General features: G+C 40.1%; 1 protein-coding gene across 6 annotated transcripts in view; it reads right to left on the bottom strand.

The window, feature by feature from the left end:
• Positions 1–26245, bottom strand: part of CEP112 (centrosomal protein 112) — a 173427-nt gene that overhangs the window by 8727 nt on the left and 138455 nt on the right. For all 6 annotated transcript variants that reach the window (XR_012634784.1, XM_074922180.1, XM_074922179.1 and 3 more), the window contains one exon: positions 9331–9420. Coding sequence is in view for 5 of the 6 variants with exons in the window: in XM_074922180.1 (XP_074778281.1) it covers positions 9331–9420 (90 nt within the window). In the remaining variant the exon portion in view is untranslated. The remainder of the gene's footprint in view (positions 1–9330; positions 9421–26245) is intronic.

Genomic DNA, 26245 nt, shown 5'->3' with positions numbered 1-26245 from the left:
AAACAAAAAACCACCAACAACAAAACAATTGAACAACCCGAAGAATGTCAAAGGAATGATTAATCACTGCTTGTGTTCTCCCTAATTGCAGTGACTCCTCCTTTGCTTCTCAGCACTCCTAAACTCTAAGTGAGCATGGCTCTCACCCCCACAAACCCGCTACGAGTCTGTATGGGCCCCTTCCTCCATCACCTGGCCTGGGGGATGCTGGGCAATGTCTACAACTGAGGAACCAAATCTACCAACACGTGCAGTTTCCTTGAATTTCAGACCCCTCAGGTTTCTGTCGTAAGCAGATATTTAATTGGAGCTTGAAATTTTCTGAAACAATTTTTCCTAATGCAGAATCAAACTTTTTCAGTGAATAACAAGGTCTGAACATTTCTCTTTCCCCTATATAATCAAATACGAATATCCGCTGCTTTTTGGTCCACATTCTCTCTTATTTCAGACAGTGGGAATTTCTATTCTTACTGTGCAACGCACGTTGAAATATGGTTCTTCCAGATTTAGAAGAAATAGAATGCAATTTGATACAAATGTTCTCAAGTTCTTAAGAAAAGTAATGAATGCTATAAATTGCATGAATTTGGCTCAGTTGAAAACAGTAACCGAGCAAGATCAGCTGAGCAAGTTATTTTGTCAAGCGTACACCATGTTGTTCTCCACTGAGAAAATACTGCGGGAGAACCTCCTCTGTTCTGACAGTTTCAATAAAACATAAATTGGTGGCATAGCCGTCCTCTTTGTTTTTCTGTCTTTAGCTAGTAAACCATCTGAGCGTCCAAAACATTTTTGCCTTGTTGTTTTACTAACCCGCAGGGACCTCCAGTTATGCCGAGCTGCTCGCTGCACACTGAGCTTTCTGCTCTAAGGTTTTTTTTTTTCCCCCAACCTGCATCCAAGAGGTCTTATTACTTCAGTGGCTTGTATTTCGATATCTTTCTTTTCTTAACCAAGATCTCCCACCTGGAAAATCCTCTGTTCGTAGTTAAGCAATCTGAGTCTATATAATTCATAGCTGCAAAGGAAGGGAAGGCAGGCAAAGCTCTTTTTTTTTTTTAAAAAAAAAACACCAGTGGGCTGCATATGGCAAGAACAGCATTCTTGGGATTACGCGAGTTGGAGAGGAATAAAAGCTTTCACTGTCAACACCATGGAACAACCAGGAATGTTGTGGCTAGAAAATTCGCGCTGTTCTCTCAACCTCCCCCTCTCCAGGGCTCCGCTATTGTTCCAGCTGGGATCTGGAGGATCCCTGACTTCTTTTCCCCTCCTTCCAAATGACTCATCACAGATGCCATCTTTGTCCCCAAACACTATTTCCTTCAGCCCTCATCAGTGCCAGCCTGTCATCAGCCGGACAGGTCGTTCCTGCACCAGGAGGGTCCTTCCCCCCGCGGGGCGAAGGGGACCCAGGGACAGGGCTCACACCCCTGATCTGGAGGAACAAAGTCTAAACCAGCCCAGGCAGTAACCAGCGCTGCTGGGCCAGAGCTGGGAACACATGGTGTTCATTTCTGGCTCCTAATGCGCTATCAAGATAATTAAGCCTGAAATAAAGCTCTAAGCATCTTTGACACCACCACTGGAATGTATTTATGTATTTCAGTTTTACATTCCGGCATGTGTTACCTTCTGTATAATCCTTTCCATCCTGGGGGGGTTCAGCAAGTCAAGGTTTCAGTGTCTGATACACAGAGGTGCTGAGTGCTCGCTAACAACAGCAAGAGCTGACAAAGCTCAGCAGCAGGCAGGATTAGGCTCAATATTTTCACACTGACTGTGTGAACAAGCAAATCGTTGGTGATAGTAAAAGTAGCTTCTGATTATTATCTACATTTGCCCACTTTCAACAACAAAAATCAAATCAGCATCTCAACTGGAAGGCAAGCTGCCAGGTTTACAAAGCACCATGGTTGGCAAGAGTGGGCTCAGCCTTGGGCATGGGCGAGGGTGGGTGTCAGGAGACAGCCCCTGCTGTGCTTCCCGGATGGACCCTGATCCATGGCATTCTGTGCTGATTAAATTGCAAAAAAAATCATAGAATTGTACAATGGTTTGGGTTGGAATGACCTAAAAGATCATCTAGTACCAACCCCCTGCCCGGGGCAGGGCCACCTTCCACCAGCCCAGGTTGCCCAAAGCCCCGTCCAACCTGGCCTTGAACCCTGCCAGGGAGGGGGCAGCCGCAGCTGCTCTGGGCAGCCTGTGCCAGGGCCTCCCCCCCCTCACAGGGAGGAATTTCTGCCTTAGGTCTGATCTAAATCTCCCCTCTGTCAGTTTAAAACCGTTACCCCTTGTCCCATCCCCACAGCCCCTGATCCAGAGTCCCTCCCCCCTTTCCCGCAGCCCCTTCCAGCCCTGGGGGGCCGCTCTAAGGTCTCCCCGGAGCCTTCTCTCCTCCAGCTGAACCCCCCAACTCTCTCAGCCCGTCCTCACAGGGGGTGCTCCAGCCCCCCGAGCACCTTCGTGGCCTCCTCTGGACTCACTCCAATAGGCCCATGTCCTGCTTATGTTGGGGGTTCCAGAGCTGAACGCAGTAATAATGAAATGATGTCAAAGATCAGCATAAAGCTGGTCTTTTTCAGCACCTTTTTAGCTCCATCCAGGCACTTCGTCACCTGGAAAAAACTAATAGGACAGCTCACTAATGGAGTAAACATCGCTGAGAGCCCGCACCAAAGATGAGGTGTCTCTGTTCTTCTCTTCTGTCATCTGACTGGCTCATCCACGCATTCCCATTTCTTCTTTTCTTATTAATTCCCTGCATTAAATACCAGCATCATTGTCTCTTGTAGTCCTACTTTAAACACTTCTGAAAGAACAAAATTCCCTTAATTGATAATATGCAAGCTAACCACAGATGCTCTAAAATGATGTACTGCTGTCTCAGAAGAAAGATCTCTTTCTCATTCACTACTATTTAAGACAAAGAGCTAGAAAACTGACATTTTAAAATACTCTCTAATTCCTGCACGCTGGCATATGCTTCTATTATTTTTTTGCAAAAATTCTCTTCTTCCTTTTAAGTATTTGTTCTGTAGTTTCTGTTTTACTGCCTTTCTCCAGCTGGCCACTTCGTTCCAATAATTCATTCCGTTCTATGAAGTAGGTATATATTTGTGTATTTTCCAGTTATGTCTGACTACCAAAGCTAGCATTTGATCATTGACTTCCACCTCATCATCATCTACCTCTTTTCCCTTTGACAGTTGCACAGTTGGTGAGAGCCTTCTCTCCCGCAGTTCCTGCCATATGGAGCTCCCAGGAACTTTCAACTCCATTGATTTCCAGCTCCTTTCAAATCCCACCTGCAAATCTGTTTTTCTGTGCTTGAATCTCAGCTTCTATCTCCTTCTGCTAATCTGAAACTTCACGCTATACAGTATAATTTACTATATTTGCTTTAATTCTGCATTCCTTTTATAGTAGGCTGTTAAAGAAAATGCTATGCAAAATATAAAATATGTCAAATGCAAAGTTATGATTTATTCTAACAATCTCAGTGTTAATTAAAAATTGTGGGACGCTTTTATATCAAAGTGATTAATTATATCGATGGAATTGCACCTATGGTAGACACTAACCAATGTAAACGTGGTAGAATTGGGCTTCAAATGTCAGTTGTCATTCTATGGTGCTTTTGTCAATTCTGCCATAGGGTCACCTATAGCCATGACAGGTCCCTTATAGAGATATAACCAGAATCAGTCTGATTCTTCCCTATCAGCCTCTACTGGGAAGTCTGAAAAGAGAAAAACACACTAAGAAATGGGTATTTTTGTCTGTGTACGCCAAACAGTCTGACCTGCGTGCCCCCACTCACATCAGATTCTTCACTGCTTGCACAGGGATCTCCAAAATCTTTTCAACAAAAATTTTTTAAACTTGAAATTTGTTCACCCTAAGTAGTTAGAAAAGAAATTTTCTTTCTGTTGTGCTGTCTGCAGACACTGAACCAGCAGATTTACAGGTGCCAGCCTGTGGGCAGCTACAGCCCTCCGGCTGTTTGTCTCCTATACTTTTCACAATATATATACATATATAAAATGCTTTATGGGAGGAAAACAGCTGAAGTACACAGTACCCTCCTGACGCAAGTGCTTGGCATGTTGGCAGAGCAATGGATGGACAGAAGGACCCTCCTCAGCCATGCAGAACCGCAGAGAAACAAGCACCTTTCAAATCCATCCCCTCTGGTCCGTGCTGGTCACGTACAGAACCTGCAGAAACTATTTTAACGTGACAATATTTGGTGTCGCTGTTCTTGAAAGTCACAGTGGAAACTTCTTTCAGATTCTCCCTCTCCTGCCCGAGGGGTGAATCGCCCCATCCGCAGGCGGTGACAGAGCAGGGGCTGCTCTCTGTGAATCACTTCTGTGGTTAAGATCATTCAAATCTAGACTAAGCTTCCTATTTCTGTGGGACCAGAAATGGGTCTCTGGGGGAAAATTCTGGAAGCGTTTCAGCAACGTGGGTTGAAGCAACCAGAGCAAATGGCAGGATTTCATCACCACCCCCAGTGCACACTGGCTGTTTGTGGCTCAGTCTCCAAAGTGCTCGTGGGCTCTGAAAAACAAAGGCTGCCTCAATCCTCCTCACCTGCAGCTGGCCACGAAGCAGTTTTATTTTAAAATACCTATACTAGAGCTTTCTAGCCTGGTTTTAGATGAGTCTAACACGTCCTGCGGAAGACACCACTTTGAGAAAGTCTGGAAATTCAAGGCAGGGGCCCCAGCAGCTTTTTAAATTATTGGGGGCACCTGAGCTAAAAGCCCTGTAATAGGAGAGAGTCTGGGCTTGGAGCAACATTCCCGTGGTTGTTCACCCACCTTCAGATGGAGGAAACTCCACTGCTTCCACGTCATTTTTTCAGAACACATAGAGCAGGGCAGCATAATGGAAGTTAGGGCAAGGATTTTCTCTTAATTTATCTGATTGCATTTAAAACTCCATTAAAAATGAGTCTGAAAAGAAATACGGACCAAAAGCCCTAAACTAAATGGGTATTAGTATTACTCAAGTCTTCCAGTCATGGTTGTATTAAGAATTATTTGAGACCATAACCTGGACATAGGCATACATTGCTCATCATTGCCTTACTGATTCTTTACTCACAGCTCCACAAATCTGCAGGCAGTGGCACCGTTCCCATCAAGGAGAAGGTGTGGCATATGTTACAAGTTCTCTGTGTTACACAGCAACTAAAATTTCAGAATGATGCATCACAGCGTTCATCTGAGAACAAATATATTTAGTTGGCATGGAAACAGTAAGTTGGGCTGAATGTGGTAAATATCCAGCAGTCATAAAAAACTGAGCAAGTCAGAATAACAAATATTAAAAATGAAAACTCGCCGAATGCTTTTGAATCGTAGCTCTTTTACAATTATCACTCCTGTTTTCATTTGAACATGAGTGAAATCCACTTAAACTAAGCTGTTCCATTTTATTCCAAATACTTCTACAACATCCTCATTCAGATAACTCCTTTCTCCCTTTTTTATAATCTATTTGAGAAAAAAGTAATTAAAGGGCTGGGAATCTACATTGGTATTCTTCATTTCCTCAGTAATATTCACGAATTGGACATAATTGATTTTCTGTCTTCAGAGAATCTCTCTCCTTTAAGACTCTATTTGTGACTTGACTGCTTGGAGGAGTATTCCTGTGGTTTGAGTATCTTAAGTGTTGCTACTTCAGTTGTTTGCAAACATGATGAACTTTTTTCCCCTCTGTTATCCCCAATTAGAAGTTCTGCATCATAATCTACCCCTACAGTTAAACACATTAGAACAAGGAATGAGAAGAATAGAGATTTTTTTTTTTCTGAAAAAAATCTTGTGTGTAATTCTCAAAAGAGAGATTCTTGGAGCTTTTTAGTACACTGAGTTGGGGTGATTACCCTTACAAAAAGGAATTTGATATTAAATGAGGTATTTTAAAGAAATCTTGGTAATAAAGCAAGAAGATTACTACCATTAATTTTTATACAGGCTCCAATTCAGGAAAATTTGTTGCACATGCCTAAATTCCCAGATTCATTAAGGCACATACTTAAGCTCTCCGTGATGTACGTCATTTTTAATTACACATTCACAGGATGTAAAGTCTGCTGTATGAACAATTTAAATTTTTTAACTATGACTGACAACTGCACAGAGCCATATGACTGGAAAGAGAAACATTTTTAGTAGAATGAAAGATCTTTTTCTTCCAGAAATCTTGTCTTACATTATATCTAGACACGTATCAGAGACAACCAAGTGATACACTACAAGAGTATTAAGATACAGGAATGTAACCTAAATGGGAACGTGACCTAAATGGGATTAGAAGCCAGTTGCCAGAGTTACGCAGCACTGAGATATAAGAAACTTCAGCACAGCTCTGCAATGAAAAGGTTTGGGCACACCCAAGTTTCCCAGGAACCTTCCCAGACTGTTTTAACTGCCTTGGGACTATATAACAAAAAATCTCTCTATAAAAAACTGTATATTAAGTGTGAGTTACACTCTATTTATTGTTAGTTTGTCACTTTCCATGAATGCAACTACATAGGTCTCAAGAAGGTGGACATCTAATTTTTGAAGAAACCATCCAGCGTTTTGACATGAAGAAAGATGATACAGTTCTGAGATTCCGATCTAGAAGTGCAGCATTACTGAACACATGGACCACTGTCCTAGAAAACCATGCTTAGCTGAGACAGGGCGACCTTTATGGAAAAGATACAGTTATTTAGGTTAGCAAAGTGGGAGAAGTTCCCAAGAGCTTTTGACAAACGTACGTTCACGCGGATTGGAACTCATCATTCAGATAATGTTGCCAGACTGCACCACTGATGAAACAACACAGATATAATGTGATTGCACCCACTCACAACTGGAAAGAGGATTGAAGAAATAAACAGGAGTAAACACAAGTTCATACTAGAACATGAAGTACTGGGATGAAAAAGCTCCATAAAAACAACAGCTCATCTTCAACTGAAGCGCCACGCTCGCCTCTAGACAGCTCGGGGTTTGCCATCACAGTCCTTCCAACATATTTCCTCCCCTTATTTATAGGACAGTTTGTCTCTCTGGGTAATTATAATAAAGGAAGGTTAACTCTGTGCCATCACCAGAGGGTTATTGTAACAAAGAGTTAAGCTTCATGGATCTGTCAGTCACTCTTAAAGACTGAAGAGTTATAAGGACGTTGCACTGAAGAAAAGACAAACATGGAGCACTGAGATACCACCCAACAAGCCGTAACGAGAAACAGCTTTTTATTTTTAATTAAAAGCACAACAAAATGTTTTGTCATGTCTCATTCATTTGTTTGTTGTTGTTATAGAATCAAAACACAAGACTTTTCCTTTTAATGAAAAACAGAAGCTGTTTAACCCTCTCTCCTCCTTATTTACAGACATGGAAAAGCTCAGAAGAGTGGCCTTTGTAATAGCGCCAGCACAAATTTTGATGTTTTATGCCATTCCGATTCAGACAATATTTGGTAAAAGCAGAAAACAAGTTCTAAGTTACCGCCTTAAGTATTTCAACTCCCTGATTGGCTGATGAATCGTTAGCCAGTCGTTAATAGTTGATGAACACATTTACAGGTAGCCTGGCCGAGACATAACAACTGGAAATATGTCAGAGCTGTCATTTTTGCATTTTCCTTCTGGAGAGATAAGCCTAACTAATGGATTAACCAGTCACAGAGACACACTAAGAACTGTCTGTAAAACGGACCAAAGCCACCTAAACAACAACATCCTCAATGCCTCCAGCTTCTTCAGAAAGTCCCAATGGATGGATGGCAGAGACAAGACCGGGGATGAACTGAGATATGAGCATTACTGTAAGTCTGCTAAGGTATTACCACCTCACAGAAAAAACTCTAAGCTGGATGGTACAATGTAATTTAAATAACATTTCCATTCCGTTTATACTGGGGAAAGGACATTACCGGCTGAGCTTGTCCTTCACCAATTTAGTGTGGACAGGATAGTCCTGTAGGTTGGTTAGGACTGGGTGCTCATGTAAGAGAAAACCTCGAAGACAGAAATGGGGGACCACCTGTGAATCTGCATGTGTGGCCTTCTACCTCTGTATTTCACAAGTCACGTTTTGTTTCTTCTTCCAGATCCTCTCTCAAAACAGGTCAGAAAAAAGGCAAAATGCCAGTGGCAAAGATTAAAGAAAAAAAATTTAAAAAATAAGAAATTTGGAAGAGGACTCTCATAGCGTGCAGGCCAGTGCTGTTCCCTGGGAGGGACAACGATGCACCAAAGAGCTAATTTTCCTTCTTCTTTTCCAGGAGACTCTTTGAAGCCAAAATGCAATGCTTGTAGGCCAACTCACTCATCACACCAAATCCCTCCGATGCTGCAGGCACAGCAGCTAAGGGTGAACCTGGCCCAACATCTGGATTTGGGAGGCGGAGGGGGAAGAGAGCAGAAGAGCTCATCACCAGCTCTCCTGAGAGGAAAGACATCAATGTAAACACCAAGGGTGAGCGGGGTTCCCATGTGCAAGTCGGATGCAAGTAGGGGAAAAAAATATTTGAAATTAATGATTATTACTCTTCTACAACCACCTCAACTTATTATTCCTGCAGGTATAGATTTAGAAATGCTTTATACAGGATATATGTTACAGATACTGTTTACTCAGCACCAAATAAAGTTCTCAAATGCTGTAAAAGCTGATTTGTATTAGAAATCTGTAAATTTGTATGTGATTCAGATATCCACCACCTGTATACTTTCACGAATACTTCAAATTAATCTGGTTTGAATGCACCGACTTCTCATTTCAGTACTAGTCTGTAAACTACATACACTGTTTTGCTTGCAGCACACTAAATCTCTGATTTCACTGAAAGCATCCAGAATAATTTTAGCCCTATTAATCATACGGAACTGTTTACAGACAACACGCTAGGACAATGAATGCATAAGATCAGGAATAAAGATTATTTTTAACTCAGTTATTGTCCAATTATAATTCTCTTCATACAAGCCATTAAACAACAGGTTAGAATAGTCTCAGAAACCTCTACTAAAACAGTATAGTCAGCTCAAAATAAATGCATTGTTTAACAGCTAGAATATTTGAAATACCAACTTGAAATAGAAAGCATGAGATAAGTATTTGCCTGTAGGGTTCAGACAGTTTAATTCTCTTTTATTACCAAAAAAACCCCAGAAAAGAAAGCTAGCTGAAAATTTTGCAGGAAAATATGTGCTTTTGCTTTGAAGCAAGATATTCTTTGTAAACACCAAACCTCCTTGCCCAAGGGTAGAGGACGGGGAGAGGGGGGGACAGGACCCGGTACCTGCTCGTGTGTCTCCAGCTCCCGGAGCTGCAGCTTCTTCTCCGCAGCCCGCGCCTGGATGCGGTAACTTTCCACTTCATCTTGTAAGGCCTGAAACGATACCAACGGGTGCAAAACGCACGTCAGAAACATGGAGTGGCAGGAAAACTTGTAGGTAATGTCTTTGAACAAGCTGATTAAGAAAACGGCGCGGTATCAGTACAGCTCTTCAGCTACCAGTTGTTTCCAGCCGCACACGAGAGATGCGAAGATGTGACAGGCCCAGTCTGGCCACCCTTAATGAGTGAGGATATTCAGGATCACTGATTGAACAGGAGCAGTTAAATCTTTGTAGTTCTATCTTATTATAGGTTACAAGTATTCTTACTAAAAATGCAACAAATACCCTCAAAGAACGAAATGGAAACGGAAATATTGCAATCGCAACAATCGCATCTGCAAGGTTTGTGTTACCATCTTATTTGTACAACCTGTGCTTCCTAGGAACACTTTTGCAGTGTACCAATAACTTTTCCTTTAAGCCAGAAGAATAATCCTCTCTCTGGAAAAAAACCATGTCTGGAATTCACAGTGAAAATGTATTCCATATTATTGAAACGGGATGCTCGCCGACACGAGGGGCTCCCCTCCCGCCCTGTAGTAAAGTCTAGCATGTGATCTACAAATGAAGTCTAAATGGCAATAAATAAAAGGAATATTATGATCATGTCACTTTACCACAACTATCCAGTCTTTATTTAGTTCAGAAATAATCACTTCTAAACCAAGCTCATAAAATGCATTGACAAATTTATTTTGTCATTATTGTTCTTCTTATATATTTATTTTTACTATGGCAGCCCCTGAGAGCCTTGATCTTTTTGTTATATGCTTAACAAAAGAACAGTCATGCCCCAAGGAACTGATAGTCTATGTTATTTCTAACAGATACACACCAAACAAACAATACAAAGTTTCAAAGATTTTTTTTTTTTAAAGTTTCCTAGTCATTGTTGAATGTTTGAATACACACTTAACATTTACTTACACATTTACTAAAAGCTTAGTTACGTTGTCAGCTTGAATAAAGGCATTGTTAACTGCAAGTGCTGACTTGAAGCAAAGTGCCACAACGTGGATGTTAGATTGACATCAACACAGAGGCGGCTGTGGCAGCAGAAAGGGAATATTTTGAGTTATCTTTTGTACGCCAGGAAATCAAGGCATTGCTACTCATCAGCCGAAAAGTGTGGCACAGAGTCACGCCTGGACCCGGGAAGGGACTCGCCCTGGACACGCACTATAAATGGCACTGAAGGTGCCTCCTTTCCTAAAAAGCTGAGCTGCACAGAGACCTTCTGCAGAGCGCCCTGTAGAGGAGAGACCAACGAGTCCAGGGATGCTTTGCAGAATATGTGCTGTGGTTAACATTTGCTTCCTCCAAGTAGAATACCTGTATGTAAACCAGGATCATTAAAAGTCCCCACAGTGCAAAGATTTAACAGAAAAAAAAAACCCCTTGCTCTTTTTCACAGCACTGAAATACTGTATTCTCAAATCATTTACAGGATAAAATTGCTATTGAGATAAGATAAGAGGACTACTTATGATAGATCTTGCACGTTGTTTTGAAGTGATGCCAGGCATTAACTTTAAAGTCTTATAGCTATAAGACTGTTACACGTTCTGATGCCAAAAAATTTAACCAGACCCAAGCATGAACTTCAAATCTGCCCAGGGACTTTTATGCTATCACAGCTTCTGAGAAATGTTGAAATCCAGGCTTTGAATATATAACCAGTCTTCAGTACTCAACACGTCTTGCAGTACCAGGAATTTGCATTAATATAATGAAATATATGTGTGAATTGTAGGCTTTTTGTTTTCTTTTTGTACATCTAATTTTGTAAGGTAAAACATAAGCGTACTTTGATTTAAAAACTAAAATGATCCAGAAATGCAACGTAGAAATGTAATAAGGAGCAGGGCTGTTCCGTAGTATCACAATGATCACCAAAGACCCAATTAATTTGACAGAAGTCCTGTCAAAACTCCAAGGTCCAGACATAACCAGTACAGGAGGACTCTCGGGAACATTCACAGAGCATGTTTTGGATGAACTACAAAGTATGACCCGTCTTCTCCTGCTATTTCCATGTGATCAGCTTATATAGTCCCAATAGTTTGGCATGGTAAAAATTAAGGAGGGAGGAAACGCCGCTACACATCAGTCATCCTGCTCGGACTCTCTCTTTGTGCTCAAGAGCAGGTTTCACTCTTTCACAGGACTTTGAAGATGGTCAAGAGATAGCATGTCTACATACAAATGCACATGTGTATCTATATGTACATATTTGTCTCAGAGAAGAGATTTATGACCCACTCCATGAGACAAATCTGCAGGTTCTGAATACAAAACAGGATCTCAAAGTGTTCCTGGTAAAGACAACAACCACCTGGTGGCAAAGAAGAGAATTGGTGCAGTGCTGTTTCATTCCTTAATTTCTCCATTTTTACTTTTCTTATTTACAAAGGACAAACATATTTTGCAGAGTATAAAATGAGAGGGTCCTTTAAATCTGAGGGCTTGCAATGCATCTTTAAGTAATTTAATTTGGGAAGTCCAGATAACACAGTTGTTATTAGGTCCACCTACTCTAGATTGTGTTTGCCAGCATGAAGTGCACATATTCTGTTTCATTATGAGAGCAGACAGTGTCTTAAATAAGTACAATTTAGAAATAAGGTATTTTTACTATAGCGTATAAGTCTAACAAATGATCGAGTCTTATAATTATCCATTCACCAATTGCCCAAATCACAACATCACAAAAGTCTGCATGAGTTTACAGACTTTTCCAATCACACCACAACTGGCTGTTGGTACGTTCTGTATTGGGATGGCAGAAGAAAACCCAACTCCTCTGATCAATCATGAATACCTCTAACTCGACCATTTTGGGACTACTGCTGCGTGGCATCCCAGCTCTCATATCGGTCACTTTGTAGAATCCAGTTTTGTGTATAAAGAATGTTCCATGAGTAATTAATGTTCATTTGGGTATTTCAGCTTTCCTATCATCACAAGGACAAAAAAGTAAAACCAAAAATATCAGTGTTTGATCAAAGCCGTGCCAAAAACCAGTAACATCAAAATCTCATGGTTGCTGTAGATTCCTGCATATGATTAGCTCTGAAAATAGTAATTAAAAGTAAGCAAGTTTGTTGCCCATGACTTTAATTTTCTAGGAGGAATCGTGATGGATGTAATGAATAATGCGTCCTTTTGAAGATCACACTGAAAATTCTCTCTATTGTCAAAAAGCTTCATATGCAGTGGCCAGAGCCTGAATGCTGATAGCTGTTTCTGAAGCTACTCAGTACCCTCAAATCTTTTTCTGTCTGACAGAGAAGCTTTTGTCACGTAGAATATTCTTAAAAACAGCGGACGACTTACCCCAGGTACACCACAGAACATCTCTTTTGTAAAATTAAACAATGGGTTTTGTTTTGTTTAGAAATGCAGTTTTTATTCTACAGCTTCAAAGTGTCGGATTTTGCCCAAAGAGTAACAGCTTACGTTTAATAACTGCTGAGATGAAGAAAAAGGATAAAAACCATAAAAAAACCAGGCCAATTTTTAAGTGTCAGAGGCTTTTTTTTCCCTGAATGGAAAACAAAGCCTAACTTACTTAGTTAAATTTTTCCAGGTACGGAATTAATCCCTGTCCTTCAGCTTTGCTAAGTTGACTTACATCACTGTTATAAAGACAGTATTTTTTTTTTTTTTTTTCAGTTAAACCAGCTTTCAAATGCCATGTAAACATGTTTGCTGTTGAAAGTCTACACCATACCTGACCTTGGAAGTGCTTTGTGTTGGCCTGAGAACAAAGAAATTAAATGTTTTGCTTTCCAGCCCAGATATCCTACACTTTGAAAAGCACTTAAAAATGTAAATGAGATAATAAGCTCTACTGCAACAATGTGGGTGAATTACAGCTGTATAAAAGGAACATTCATTTGATTTCTTTATAAAAATGGAAAGGATCCTAAAATAAAAACATATTGTAAACGTTCTGGTCACATACAACACTGAGAGACACGAGAAGGATGGAAGAGAAAAGTAATGGCTCTGAGGATTTGCCACTGAGATATTACGGTCAGATTATGGGATGTCAAGTGGAGCTGGAGGACGAGCCCATCACTGTCACTCTGACACGTCACCTTTGGGTACTGGCTGACACACAAGGAGAAAGGAACATCTGAACTGCATCTCTAGGTAGGTACTTTTTTTTTTTTTTTTTCCTGTCTATTATTCTGTTGTGGCTTGATTATCACCAGAAAAACATTTCATGAAATTTATTTCAAACCCAACTGTGCTCACAGAGCACTTTGGAGACAGCAGCGTAGCACACGTGGAGTTAGTGCTGAGCTTGGTCCGTGCAGCTCGCAGAGATGCTGGATGATGCACGAGACCTGAGGAATTCAGCGTGCCAGACTGAAGCTGCAAAAGAGTTTTGTTTTGTTTTTTTAAAAAAATCAACAACTTGTAAAGCATATAATTTTGACAAGGAGCCACAGAGAGACAAAAAGGTACGATGCCAGCATTACAAAATCCCTTTTCAAGGCAGGAATAATTTTTTGTCATTAGTTACAGGGCTTAATCTAAATCAACTAAAAGCTGGTAAGAGAAAGAGTTCTAAGAATCACGAGAATAAGTATGAAATGGGAATATATGATGGATTTAGTCTTTAATATATGAAAACTGATTTGATTATCCCTTAACCACAGGATATTTTAAAAAAAGAAGTGTTGGATTCCCTGAAAATAATTCAGTTCTGGAAGAATGAACAGAAATCATTATTATTTTTAATTACTTGGTATTGATTACTAGTGTTAAGATACTGTATTTACAAAGGTGTGATGTTTTGCTCCTTCAACATGAAATCCTTTCCTATTCTGGTGTGTTCCTGAGAGCAGACAGGGTTTGATTTCTGCTCCCATCACATCAGTGGTTAAGTCTGGGATCACGATGATTTATCTCTCTGGTTCTGAGGGTTGAATAAATAAATGACACTTACAAGGAAAGTAAAATCTTCTAGAAAATGTTAAAAACCCCAACGTATTTTCACTTTGAAACAAAAAGTGGCAGCTGCAAAGTCACTGCTCATCATGATCAGAGCACACCAGATAATGGCAGAGTCTTTTTTTGATAAACACGTGTAATTCTTACTGGCTGTACCAGCAGCTCTGCACACATGGATGTGCATCTGGATCAAGAAAAGCCCTCGGTATTTATGACCAGTGCAGAGTAATACTACAACGAAAGGTAGTAATAGTTAGCACTTTTCATCTTCAAAGAGTTTTTCAAACGTTACCAAATTAATATAATTAGTTAATGAAAGATGCAGTAATAAAAGCTACCATAATTACCTACTGTAGTTTTAATTATCTCCTTACTAATGCCCACAGAAGAACGCTTCCACTTTACATCCTCAAAACATGTGCCAACAATAATTCTGAATAGAGGCCCCTCTTTAAGTGCCTTCTAAATTCAAATTACATCCATTGATGTGTTTTCTCTCCTGGTTCATGAGAAGAAATTCTACTCTGGAACTCCAAGGAAAATCCATGTGAACGCTAACAAAAATTAAAGCATATTTTTTTCTAAAAATATATATGGAGATGCTTTAAAATTTTGCCATAGAAACACTCAATCGAGTACCTTTATCTCTCCGTGAAGCTGTGAGAATGTGCTGTCTGGGCAAAAACTTTTCCTTTATACTAGGTGGTCTCACGATCTAGAGAGTCAAATGCAACTTTCACTCAGAGAAAGCAGGCCAAGCACCCCATCAAAATTAATACTAGAATTTTTAAAGTAAACATTATTTTTGCTCAAATATTTTATGGAGATAAGTACATTTGTCTGGGTTTATTACTGTTATAAATAAATTGGGAAAAATATCTCTATGAAGATCCCTGATGTAATGCCATGAGTCAGAGCAAAACAAGTGTATTTTTTAAAAAGTGAAATACCGATGCTTGAGCCAAATTCTTGGTGCATCCTCCATGCTTTTTGGCTTTTCACGGAGCTTTTGTTCACTGACACTGCTCCGAACCCCAGACATTGCTCACTCTCCGTGCTGCATTCCAGCACACGACTGTTTGAAAACCTCTGTACTTAACTTCTCTCTTGTTTTTGGTGTAAAGCAAAGGAAATCTTACGGTTTTAACCTAATACATATGTTTGCCGTTCACATATGGCAAAATTCCTTTCTGGTGGGAACTTTTTCGCTGTTGTTGCAACACACTATATATCCAAGAAGTCTCCTTTGATGTTGAACTATTGCTCCACTACTCATTACGCTACTGATTCAATATGAAAGGCAAAATTTCTGTGGTTTTTGTTAAAACCATAGCTTTGTTTTTGCAAACAAAATTTTCCACAACCTATATGCAGGGACCAACATTACTGCAATAGAAAAGAAAATCTCTCTATTATTTTATACTGAAAATAGTTATGGTGTTTAATAGCACAAATTATTCTTCCATTCTATAGGTAATATCACAATTACTATTATGACTATACAGAAAAAATTATGCTTTATTGCTCCTCAGGAACAGAAATTAAAACACCTTAAGCGATATTTTACATCTCTCTACATTTTCTTTCCACTGACCTCCTAGACTTTTACCATCCGTTCAACTTCATTACTTGGGTGAAGTTGCCAACATCTACGTACGGGTGGGGGGAGAAGTCCTGCAAAGACCAATCTGCACAACGTCCTACTATGCCATGACAGAACGGCAAATCTGGAAATCTTCATGCCTACTATATAATTTTAACCACTAAACACTATTACATGAAGAGTGAACATGAATTACAACAAGGAATGAAAATGCCAATGGTAATACCTTTTTAAATGTGTCCCTGAAAGAGCTGGTTGCCCATTTTCTGCTATTATTATGAAATAAAGACTTCTTTGGTCAGGAATCAGATAAAAGGGGTAATTTCCAAAGGCACAGAATTCATTAGCTCTCTCTTGGAATAATGTGAACTCCCATATACTGGGCACATTTGGAAGTCTGGCCCACTTTGTTGACATTACAAAATGGGAGCAGAGATCTTGCAAAATCACCTGAGCCGTGGGCTTTGCCCTTTCTCACAAGTCAAGCACCGGTCTACATCGCTTCTGAGATCTGCCAGTAGGAGATGCCATTGTGAAGTCTAACAATTTCTTCCCTTGAGGGACTGTGGGAAGCAAGAAAGGGGTTCAGGAAGGAAGGGAATAATTTGACTCTGGGAACAAAATCAAGTTTCTCTAGGAGTAGTGAAAATTTTTTAAAGTAAGTCACTCAACAGAAAGGAAACATATATGCAAACATTCTTCCACTGTGGTAGGCTCTAAAGCTACACTATTTTAATTTTTTGCAATTCATTGGTGAGAGACTGACTGGCAGTATATTATGTACTTTGGCTCTTGAGTGGACCATCAGCACTGGTTCCTGAGCAGTCCCTTAAAACCTTCACATCAGACTTCATCAGAACTCCTGTCTTTTGGAGATTCCCTGAGCACCGTAAGGATTGTCAACACGCTTGTTTTTTCCTCCTTTTGTTCCTATAAAATATTGGCGTGTCTTTGGCATTTTCTGTAAATATCCAGTTGAGCTGACCAAAGCTTTAGGACTGTTTTTCTGCAAAGTCTTTAGCCATAAATCCCTAAAACACCTTGATAACACCAGCAGAGCTATTCATAGACTTAAAATTAGGCGAGGGCCTAAGCATTTTGCTGAGTCACCTGCTTCACTGCACGGCACTATAAACTCAGTTCTTTTGAAACACAAAGGCAGAGCAAGTCCTGCAAAGATAAAAACTCAAACAGCAGTATAAATTGTGAAGTTGGGTATTTTTTCCAGGAGAAGCCACAGAAGGAATTGTTTTTGCTTTTAGTGGCTCAGGTGATAGGAGGAGGGGGGAGGTAAGGTTCAAAGAGCAGTAGTAAACTTGCTTTCATCTGCTTTTCTCAATAAACCACAAAACTCAACAAGCAGTTGCTATGTGCAAGCATTGTTTTGTCTATTACCAGGACATTTCAGGGTTGTCTTGATGTAGTCCTTCGGAAAGCTTGTCAGCCTGGAAGACTTACTGTAATATTTACTTGGATTATTTTGTTAATATGCTTTAAAAGTGGCTTTTCCTTTTTTCCAGCCTCCACAAGTTTCATGGTCAAGGGCAGAGGTTGCTGAAAGGAGAAAACTGCTGAACTTTTTCCCCCTTTCCATTCTCAGAGGTGTAGGCAGAAACACCAATGGTTCACATACACCAAATAAAATGTATCTTTTAAACCCAAAGATACCATGACATCTTAAGCATAGACTTACGAAGGAAAAGTTCAAAACTCCATTTTAAACCACTTATGAGGGGATTTACCAAGATTCTGCCTAATGTTCAGCTGACGCATTGTCAAAAACATTTAACATGAACCTTTTGAAGTTTCTTAGCTCCCCCCTAGTTATTAAAACTTGAAGTGCACAGTTTATCAGCCTCAGAGCACACACAAAATACATCACGTATTTTTTAAGTCAACCTTTCAGTCTGATTTTGAGACTATTATACAAAATAAAACATTCCAAATCAGGTTAATGTCTGACAGATAATGCTGAACAGGAGTAACTGCTGTGCCTGATTGATCCACGAGACAATTTTCATTTCCTAATTTGCTTTTTATTAAACACTTCGCAATCAAAGGGAACGGCAAGGAGTCTGCCATTCTCAGAGCGGGTTTCCTGTGAAGACCTGATGTCGGCTTCAACATTTTCAGACAACTTCTTGAATTTTTGATGCTACGTCGTAAGAATGTCTAAAACGTCACGTCAATGGATATGCCGTGCCAGTGAACAACTGCGATTGTGAATACAAATTAACTCGTAAAACATCTGGTTTTGCTGCTTGCTGTATTCTTACCAACAGTTCTGCAAAAACAAACATCAGAGGTTCGAGCAGAATTTCCTGCCATCATTTAGAGAACGCCTGACTCATGATAAATCATATTTATCAATCACTTGCTGAACAAGACAATCTTCTCACCGCCCAGGGCTTCATTCCCAACTAAGTTTATCACCAAACTGCCACTTTAAGTGGGTGTTCGGAAACTTTACACCTGGAGATGGACCTGAGGTTCCAGTAGACCCCTGGCACTCTACAAATGTCTCCTTAAAATGCATTCCTTGTCACAGATGCATGAAGACCTGGAAATATAAACATTTCTAACAGGCTTGAGAAAGCCTCTTATTTTGCTATGCTCTTCTAAAAAGTAAATATGAAAGGCTCAGATATTTCTAATCAGTAGGCTAATCTGATTCTCAGCAAGAACAGAAGAAACACTATTTATTTAGTGCAATGAACTAGAGGACTGACCACTACTGCTGGAATGCTCCCATTACATAAAATAACACACGTTCTCTTACATACACACGTACACAAGAAGAAATCTAATAATGTCTTTATACCTTTCAAAGTAACCTTAATCAGCAATATTAACTCGCAAGGCAAAACACTGCTTTTTGAACTGAACAAGAGTGAGCTTGACTCAACAGTGCCTGCACACTCAATACGCACAAGATGTGAGAGGCAGCAAAGTACTATCTTCTAAAATTATATCTGTAAGCCAAAAACAGGATGATTTTTGACACAGGGGAGGATGCACCCTTGGAAACTTGGAAATTCTTTTATTCAAAGTCTTTAATGACCTTCAACCCAATTACATTTGCAACAAGACGTGATAATGCAATTGCTCCTATTTAAAAGTATGTGACACAACTGAGCATTTTTGAAGCTTGATTCTCTCTTTCTTTTTTTTTTTTTTTTAATCATGTTGAGATGAAGCTCATTTACTTAAAAAGAAAAAATGAAAAAGAACGTCCTCTGCAGCTGGTCAAACAGATTACGAAACTCTAATCTCACTAGCCTGAGGAAAATGAAAACTGTTTTTCAAGTATCTATTTTATAGAGCATTGGCTTTATATTTTTAAAAAGATGCATTAACATAACTGATCAGAACATCCCAGAATGTTTCTGATCTAGAAAATCATATGACGTTATGACAGAGATACTTGCTGTCATAATGCCAATATTTCTAAACATTTCTAAAATCCTTTAATTTTTTTTTTTTTCAAAATTAGACATGGGTAAAATCTATTTCAGCTTTGTCAGAAGTTTTGCTTTCCATTTCAGAGCTCTAGAATACTAGTACAGAATGTTTTAGATAGACAGAACATATACCAACATGGCAAAGAACAATGTCAGGCTCTACAACCTATTTGAATGTTTCTGCTAGCTTTTTATTCAAAACATTTTACACTAATTCCTACATAACTCACTTCTGGGAGTACTCATCACCCTCTTTTTTTGCTGAACTGGAACCATTAATAAAAAATCAAGAATTTGTGTAGTCCGAATTTATTGTCTATGCTTCCCTTTAAAGCAATCATTTAAAACATTCAAGCCACACTTGTTGCACCTCTGAGGATCAATGAAGTATTGGATGATTTTGGGTCTGCAAACTTCCAGCAGGTCTGTGCCCCTCCAAGCCAGTCCTGCTAAGACCAGGCTGAGGATTCCCTGGTGAAGATCCCTGGTTGAGCATCACTGCAACAGGCAACTGCTTGGCTGCACTTGAAACAGGCACTCGATGTTTGATCTTTTGACACCGATAATTTCACCAGTACAGGTAACAAATTAGGTGCAATTTATATACAGGCAAACCGGGAAGAGGATGAGAGGGTGAAAAACACTTGCCAAAGCTATCGTTGTGTCTCAAGATATAGTTTCCACAGAACGCCAAGAGCTTTTATCATGATTGTGACAAAGCAGATCTGATTTCAATGGCGTTTTGATTAATTTTTTTTTTTTGTTAAGTCTTTTTTAACCCAGTTTTGACCTGAATGATAGCCAAAAGACTGTGCTAATTTAGTTAGTGGATCCTTCTTCTGTGGCAGAAAAGTCTTATGTGGAAATGCACAGACAGGAGAGGACCTCAGTGTCACCCAGCAGAAGTTTTTATTGAGTTACTTGTGAACCTAATGAGCATCTCCAAGATATCCCTCTGCTCTTCCTTCCAAGAAACTCCCACAAGGTCATGACAAGGCAGTTAAAATACAGCCAAAAGGTACACCAAGCCCAGAAACTGTACAGTGGGGAATGTTTTGCCTCAGACCATCATAAGTGCTAAGGGCACAAGGAACTTAAAGACATTCACAGAATGAAAAGCCATGGAAGGCTATTAAATACAGACAGCAACTCCCTCAACTGTATCTTGCTGGAGAATGGGAAAGCATATTGAGGAAATGTCCCTTGATCTTCAGCCTGTTTTTCTACTCTTTCCTGGGCATCTGTTATCAGATACCACATCCCAGAAGATGGAGACAGACGGACTCCAGTTTGACCCAGCGCAGCCACTTTTATTCTCCTGAAGCCAAAACAACCTCCGCAGTTTACCTTCTACAAGACTTTCAGGCTTTTGAATGACAAGTGTCAAATCTCAATATCCACAATACACTTCAGCCATCATCCAAAATGCTCCGAACAAGAAAATTAACCCAGTCGGTGTCTTCTGGTTTCTGGTGAGAATGTTTTTGTGCAGGTAGAAAATGCTACAAGAGTTCGACTGGCTGAGGAAGGCTTGATCGATGCTAAGCAAATGACTGCCAAACCTGTTTGGCACATCTATAAGGCAGGCAGGCTCTTTTCATTTTCTCTCTCTTTTTTTCTTTTTTTTTTTTTTTTTTTAAATATGTAAGCAGTTCCAAATATTCTTATATAGATGACATTTTTAAAATGCAAAAGCATTAAAAATAACAGAAAACAGATCAAGTTGTAAAGCGCCACCGGTTTCTCATTTGTGCAGCTCCACACTAACGTCTCTCATTAGACCTGCGCAGCACAAAGAGCAGAGCTTTCCAGCTACTTCCTGCACACTCAAAAACTTTATCACAAATGAGACATAAACTGCAGAAAAAAAAAAAAAATATATATATACGGTGCAGCGTGAAAGACCTAAGAATTCCAGTATTGTTAAAGTTGCATAAATCTTGATCTAGTTTCAGGATCTGATAAAGAAGCACAAATAAGCTCGTCCTCTGCAGAGGCAGGTTTTGCAAACAGCAAGTCAGAGAGGGAGAAGGGACATCAGCCTTCTCACATACACCACCAAGGCTGGATTATTAGAGACAGGTGCTAGCAAATGAGCCCACAGCAGTGCCAAACTTGACTTGCAAATGCACATTTCCATATAATTCAGGATGGGGGGGAAACCTGGTAGAGGACAGTGGAAAGGAAAAAACAGCATGTAAACACTCAAGGCAAATATAAATGTTAACAGTGATGGCGAAGACCTCACTGTATTCTTTGCCCATCAATCACTTCACATTTTCCTGTGTGCTCCTCGCTTTTTGGATTTACATAAATGCAAGTAGAAGTGGTGTGTTATTCTGGTAGGAGGAAGAAAACAATATCTCAGATACGAGTTGCTCCTTGGAGCTTAGAGCACAGCTGTGGTCAAAGGTGGTTCCAGGTATGCAGACAATTAAAATCTACTGATATGATTCAAATTGTTACACAGTCTTCAGCAATTGCTGGTTTGCCTTGTTGAATTACAAGTGCAAAACTGTAAAGGATAGGAATGCTGTTAACGTTAGGAACAAAAATATAAGGAATTTAAGTATAGCCATATTGAGAAAGGCAATGCTTTTTTTCTGAAGCCAGACAGAGCCAAGACACTTCTTAGATTTCTCCTTCAAGCTGCCTGCAGAGTTCTGGCTTGGTCCAATTGTGCAGGTGTTCCTGCCGGTATCTAACATTTGGTAGCCTGAATTTTTATTTATACAGTTTCATTCTGCCCCTCCCAAGCTTCTCAGTAAGCAAACAAACCCACTTTGAATGTTTAGTTTTCTCTCGTCTGTACTTTCACCCTCACTTACATAACAAACTTGGAAGAGAGCAGCAGCACGGAGCGTGCTTGGGGCTCTTGGTGTGGGTGCAACGGGTCAGACACTCGCCTGTGGGCACCATCCCTCCCTGAATAAGCAAATCCTCTTCCCGGGGCTCCTCCAGGTTAGGTCCTGGTCGTAGAAGGGTGGACGCTGGCTGAGAAGGGAGTCACGCTGGCAACGGGAATAAAAAGGCCAAGCTGGACCAGGGTAGCACATATGGGTACCCGTGGCAGTCCCTGAGCAGCCATGTAGAAAATACAAAGGAAAATGCTACAGCACTTCAGGATTTAATGTCCTTTCAACAGTTCTAATACAGAGAGCTGGTACAACCTTCTGTTGAAATTAAAATGTTGCACTCCTGAGACAGTGACTCTCAGGAGCCTGGATGAATGCTGGACTAGCACTGCTGCCCGTCTGGCAAAGAGCACAAATGCTGCTTTCCTAAACCACAGTATATCTGCATGAAGCTTTGGTGCTGACATGTCCTAACTAATTATTTCCCAGGAAAAGGGACTGATTTGTTTTCTCATGATCTGGTTCTAGAAGAATTTGCATTCATTCATTTTTGTTTCACAAGCAATCTGATGTGTTTTCAGGACACGATCGAGTGATGCTCTCCTTCCTCCCCACGACAAGCACAATGGTCTGAACTGTAAGTGAACAAACCCCAGAGCAAAACTGAGCTCTGACTTTACAGCAGATCTCAAAATGGGGAGTGAATGGTGCACTGCACGCTTTGTCTTCTAAGGCCAACATGGAGAGGTTTGAAACCCATGATCTCATGCCATCCTGGGCCAGGAAAATGGCATATTCAGGGTATAAGTTTCCAGCATAAAAATACTCGTGAGGTGATCTGATGTGACTCTATTCACCTGCCAACAGTTCTGGCAGAAAAATAAACGGGTTCTGGAGATGAGCTGCTGCTGGAGGCAAAGCAGGAACCATTAAAAGAGCTGCCCTGACCTGTGAAGAACTGGCCTTTTTCTTTGAACTTCAGCAGATCTTAATGAATTCTTTGTAATTAGCAATCTGGGGTTTTCACGGAGAATACATTAGAAATACAAATTTTGGGTCTCCTGGTCTCCTGGCCAAGCTGGTGAAGGCAGTTCCAACAGGTATCTGCACCACTACTGCAGATAACTGTTTGTGTTGTACCAGAAATTAGATTCATACATGAACATGCATCAGTGCTGAAGAATTTGATTTCATAATTAACATATTAACTTCATTGAAGTTATCGACTTCAGTGCTGTGAAAGCTTAAACTAAAAATAAGCAGAGACAGTTTTAGTAACAGAAGCAGTTGAAAAGAGGCTGTGTGAGAGGAGTAAGATTTTCGTTGTGCTTGACTAATCTCTGCTTTACTGCTCTTCCAGTCCTCTGTTATCTGGCAGTTTTGAAGGGGATGTTGCCAAGAGTCCTAAATTTTATCCTGTAGGCAATACTTAGTTTCCTGAGAATAATTTCATAGACAGACCCCTGAAGAAGAAAACAGGTGAGCTCTTTTTGCTCCATAAAACAGTCTCCTTGCTGGAGGATCTCAGGCTTTCTGAAGAGGCCAAAGATACAAAACTATTGATGCCTGCACAGAAGAGCTTACAAAAAGCTTTAGCCTTGAGGTTCCCAGTCTTCCCTATAAGCTTCAGCCTCAAGTCCCCAGTCGTCTTCATGCATGTTTTCAAGGGTCAACAAATAAAATATTTACTATATTAAATCTTGTTCATCAATGAGGAGCATCAACACAGCATAGATAGTGCATGTATCAGCAACAATAAACCATTCCGAGGGAAGGCATCCCAAGCTGCAAGATGGAGTGCACATTAAGTGCAGAATCCACATGCAAAAGGCTCAGAGAATAATGTCTATTTTCAGTAAAACTGAAATGGTTTTCCACCTTCTTATATACATATGTACTATATGAACACATCCAGTTTTCTTGAACTGCAAGGTGACAATGTGTATTGGGCCTAACTGAAAAATGTTTACAATACAAATTTTAATGGGAAAAGGAGGAAAGTACGACATACAGGAACAGAATTTTTTCTTTTTCTGGACTCTAGTGCTCCTTTGGCTGCCAATAGTACACAAAATTTCCACTGAAGGGCAAGTCAAACCAATTTCCCTTAGGATGGAGGCATCCAAAAACTTACTGAGGTTATTATATTAGTGCCTACGCATTCTTTAAGCGGATGAACGGCTTCGTTTTGAATCCATGTCAAACCACAAGAACTGGCTGATAATAACACTCAATTAAAATGATCTCGTTCTTCTAGAAAAAATTTGGCTACCAGGTACATCTCACATTTTCTAGCTGGGCACAATAGGGCGATTGATGCTAGAAGGAAACAGGATAGGTTTATATCAAGGATTCAGAGGGTCAGGTTTGGTGACAGTATTTGTAGTTTTAACCTCTTACACAAATTTGTGAGATGAAAAAGCCACTTCTGCTGAGCATGAAACTGTGAGAAAGCCAGCGCTAGAACTCGCAAATACACAAGCTGTGCTAATTAGACAGATGTTTGGAAAAACCCAGACTTTACACTCGATGCATATTTGTACCTTTTGATGTCGTACTTGGTGCTGCTTCACACCACTCAGGGCTTACACAGAAAAGCAGAAGCTGCTCCCCTGCTAGGCTGTCTGGGAGAGTTTGCCATCTGATCTACTGAATACACAGATAAAAGTCACCGCATACTTTTTTCCTTTTCAAGTACAGTACTGTAACTTGGAAAGTTCCTTTATTCTCAACTCTGCTGATGCAAGAAAGTGGCAGAAATATGGCAGCTTTGGCTGCTTTCCTTTAGTAGCTCTTTGTAAGTAATCTTTTAATGCTAAGAAAACAATAGGTATTTTCATTTTGTATGGAAAAAACACTCTAGTTACAGAAAATAAAGGCAATGCCTTCCAAAAACTGTAAGTGCTACTGAACACTTAATTCTACTGCTACCCTGCCTTTAAATATTGATAAATAATTACCCTGTACAGGTATCAGGTTCACCAGGTTTCTCGTTACGCTTAAGAAAAGCCCAACTATTATGAAAATGATAAGTTTAACAAAGATATTTCTATTTCACTGTGATCTGCCATTCAAAAGTGTTAGCCAGTCATTTTTTAAAAAACACTCTGACATTTGATCTGCTTGAGTTTCAGTTACATGTAAAGCTGGAGAGCCAGCAGAAAATTCTAAATGGAATCTGAAGATTTCTAAAGTCAACACTCGTTCTGGCAAGAGCACTTTAATGCATAAAGCTGAAACCCTCAGCGACTCTCTCCTGCTGATATCCCTGGAGCAGCCAGCACCATGATTAGTACAAAACCAAAAGCAACCTACGTTAGAACGTACAGTTTTGCAAAAAAAAAAAAATGTTTACACAAGTACTGGAAATTGTGTAGGCACGCTGGAATCGGCCAGTGCAATCTGGTGCTACTTCAACTCACTCCTGGGATGAGCCACGCCATAACAAAGATATCTAAGGGAAATATATGTTGATAAGTAGAGCAGGTCCACATCCCCAAACTTCTATTTGCCAAACCCTGCAACTTGTGTTACCGTGCCAGGCTTTAAAAATCTTTACTACAGAGTAATAAATGTTTGTGGACTATGGAAGGTTTGCTTTGAAGATGTCATTTTCTCCAGCAATCTTTTGTTGGTTGAATATATAGTTCACACATATTGTGTTTCCACCTACACGGCTGGAGAAGCCCTGCAGTCAAGGCTGTTCCAGGGGCAGGGAAGGAGGCTGCAGTCCAGCAACTCACTGGAACTGGAACAAAGAACAGCCCTTGGAAAGTCTACACAGTCCTATGCACAGGCTGCTTTACAGATGCCCTGTGTTTGGAGGACTCAGAGGACATTAGATATTTGTTTTTATCTTAATCTTTTTAGTTTTCTACCTTCTTTTTTTTTTTTTTTTTCTTTTTTTTCTTTCCTCTCCAGTAAAGTCCCA

Source organism: Athene noctua, chromosome 18 (assembly GCF_965140245.1).
Source record: "Athene noctua chromosome 18, bAthNoc1.hap1.1, whole genome shotgun sequence".
NCBI lineage: Eukaryota > Metazoa > Chordata > Aves > Strigiformes > Strigidae > Athene > Athene noctua.
The sequence above is the reverse complement of the archived record's forward strand: the minus strand, read 5'-3'. Positions and strand labels throughout refer to the sequence as shown.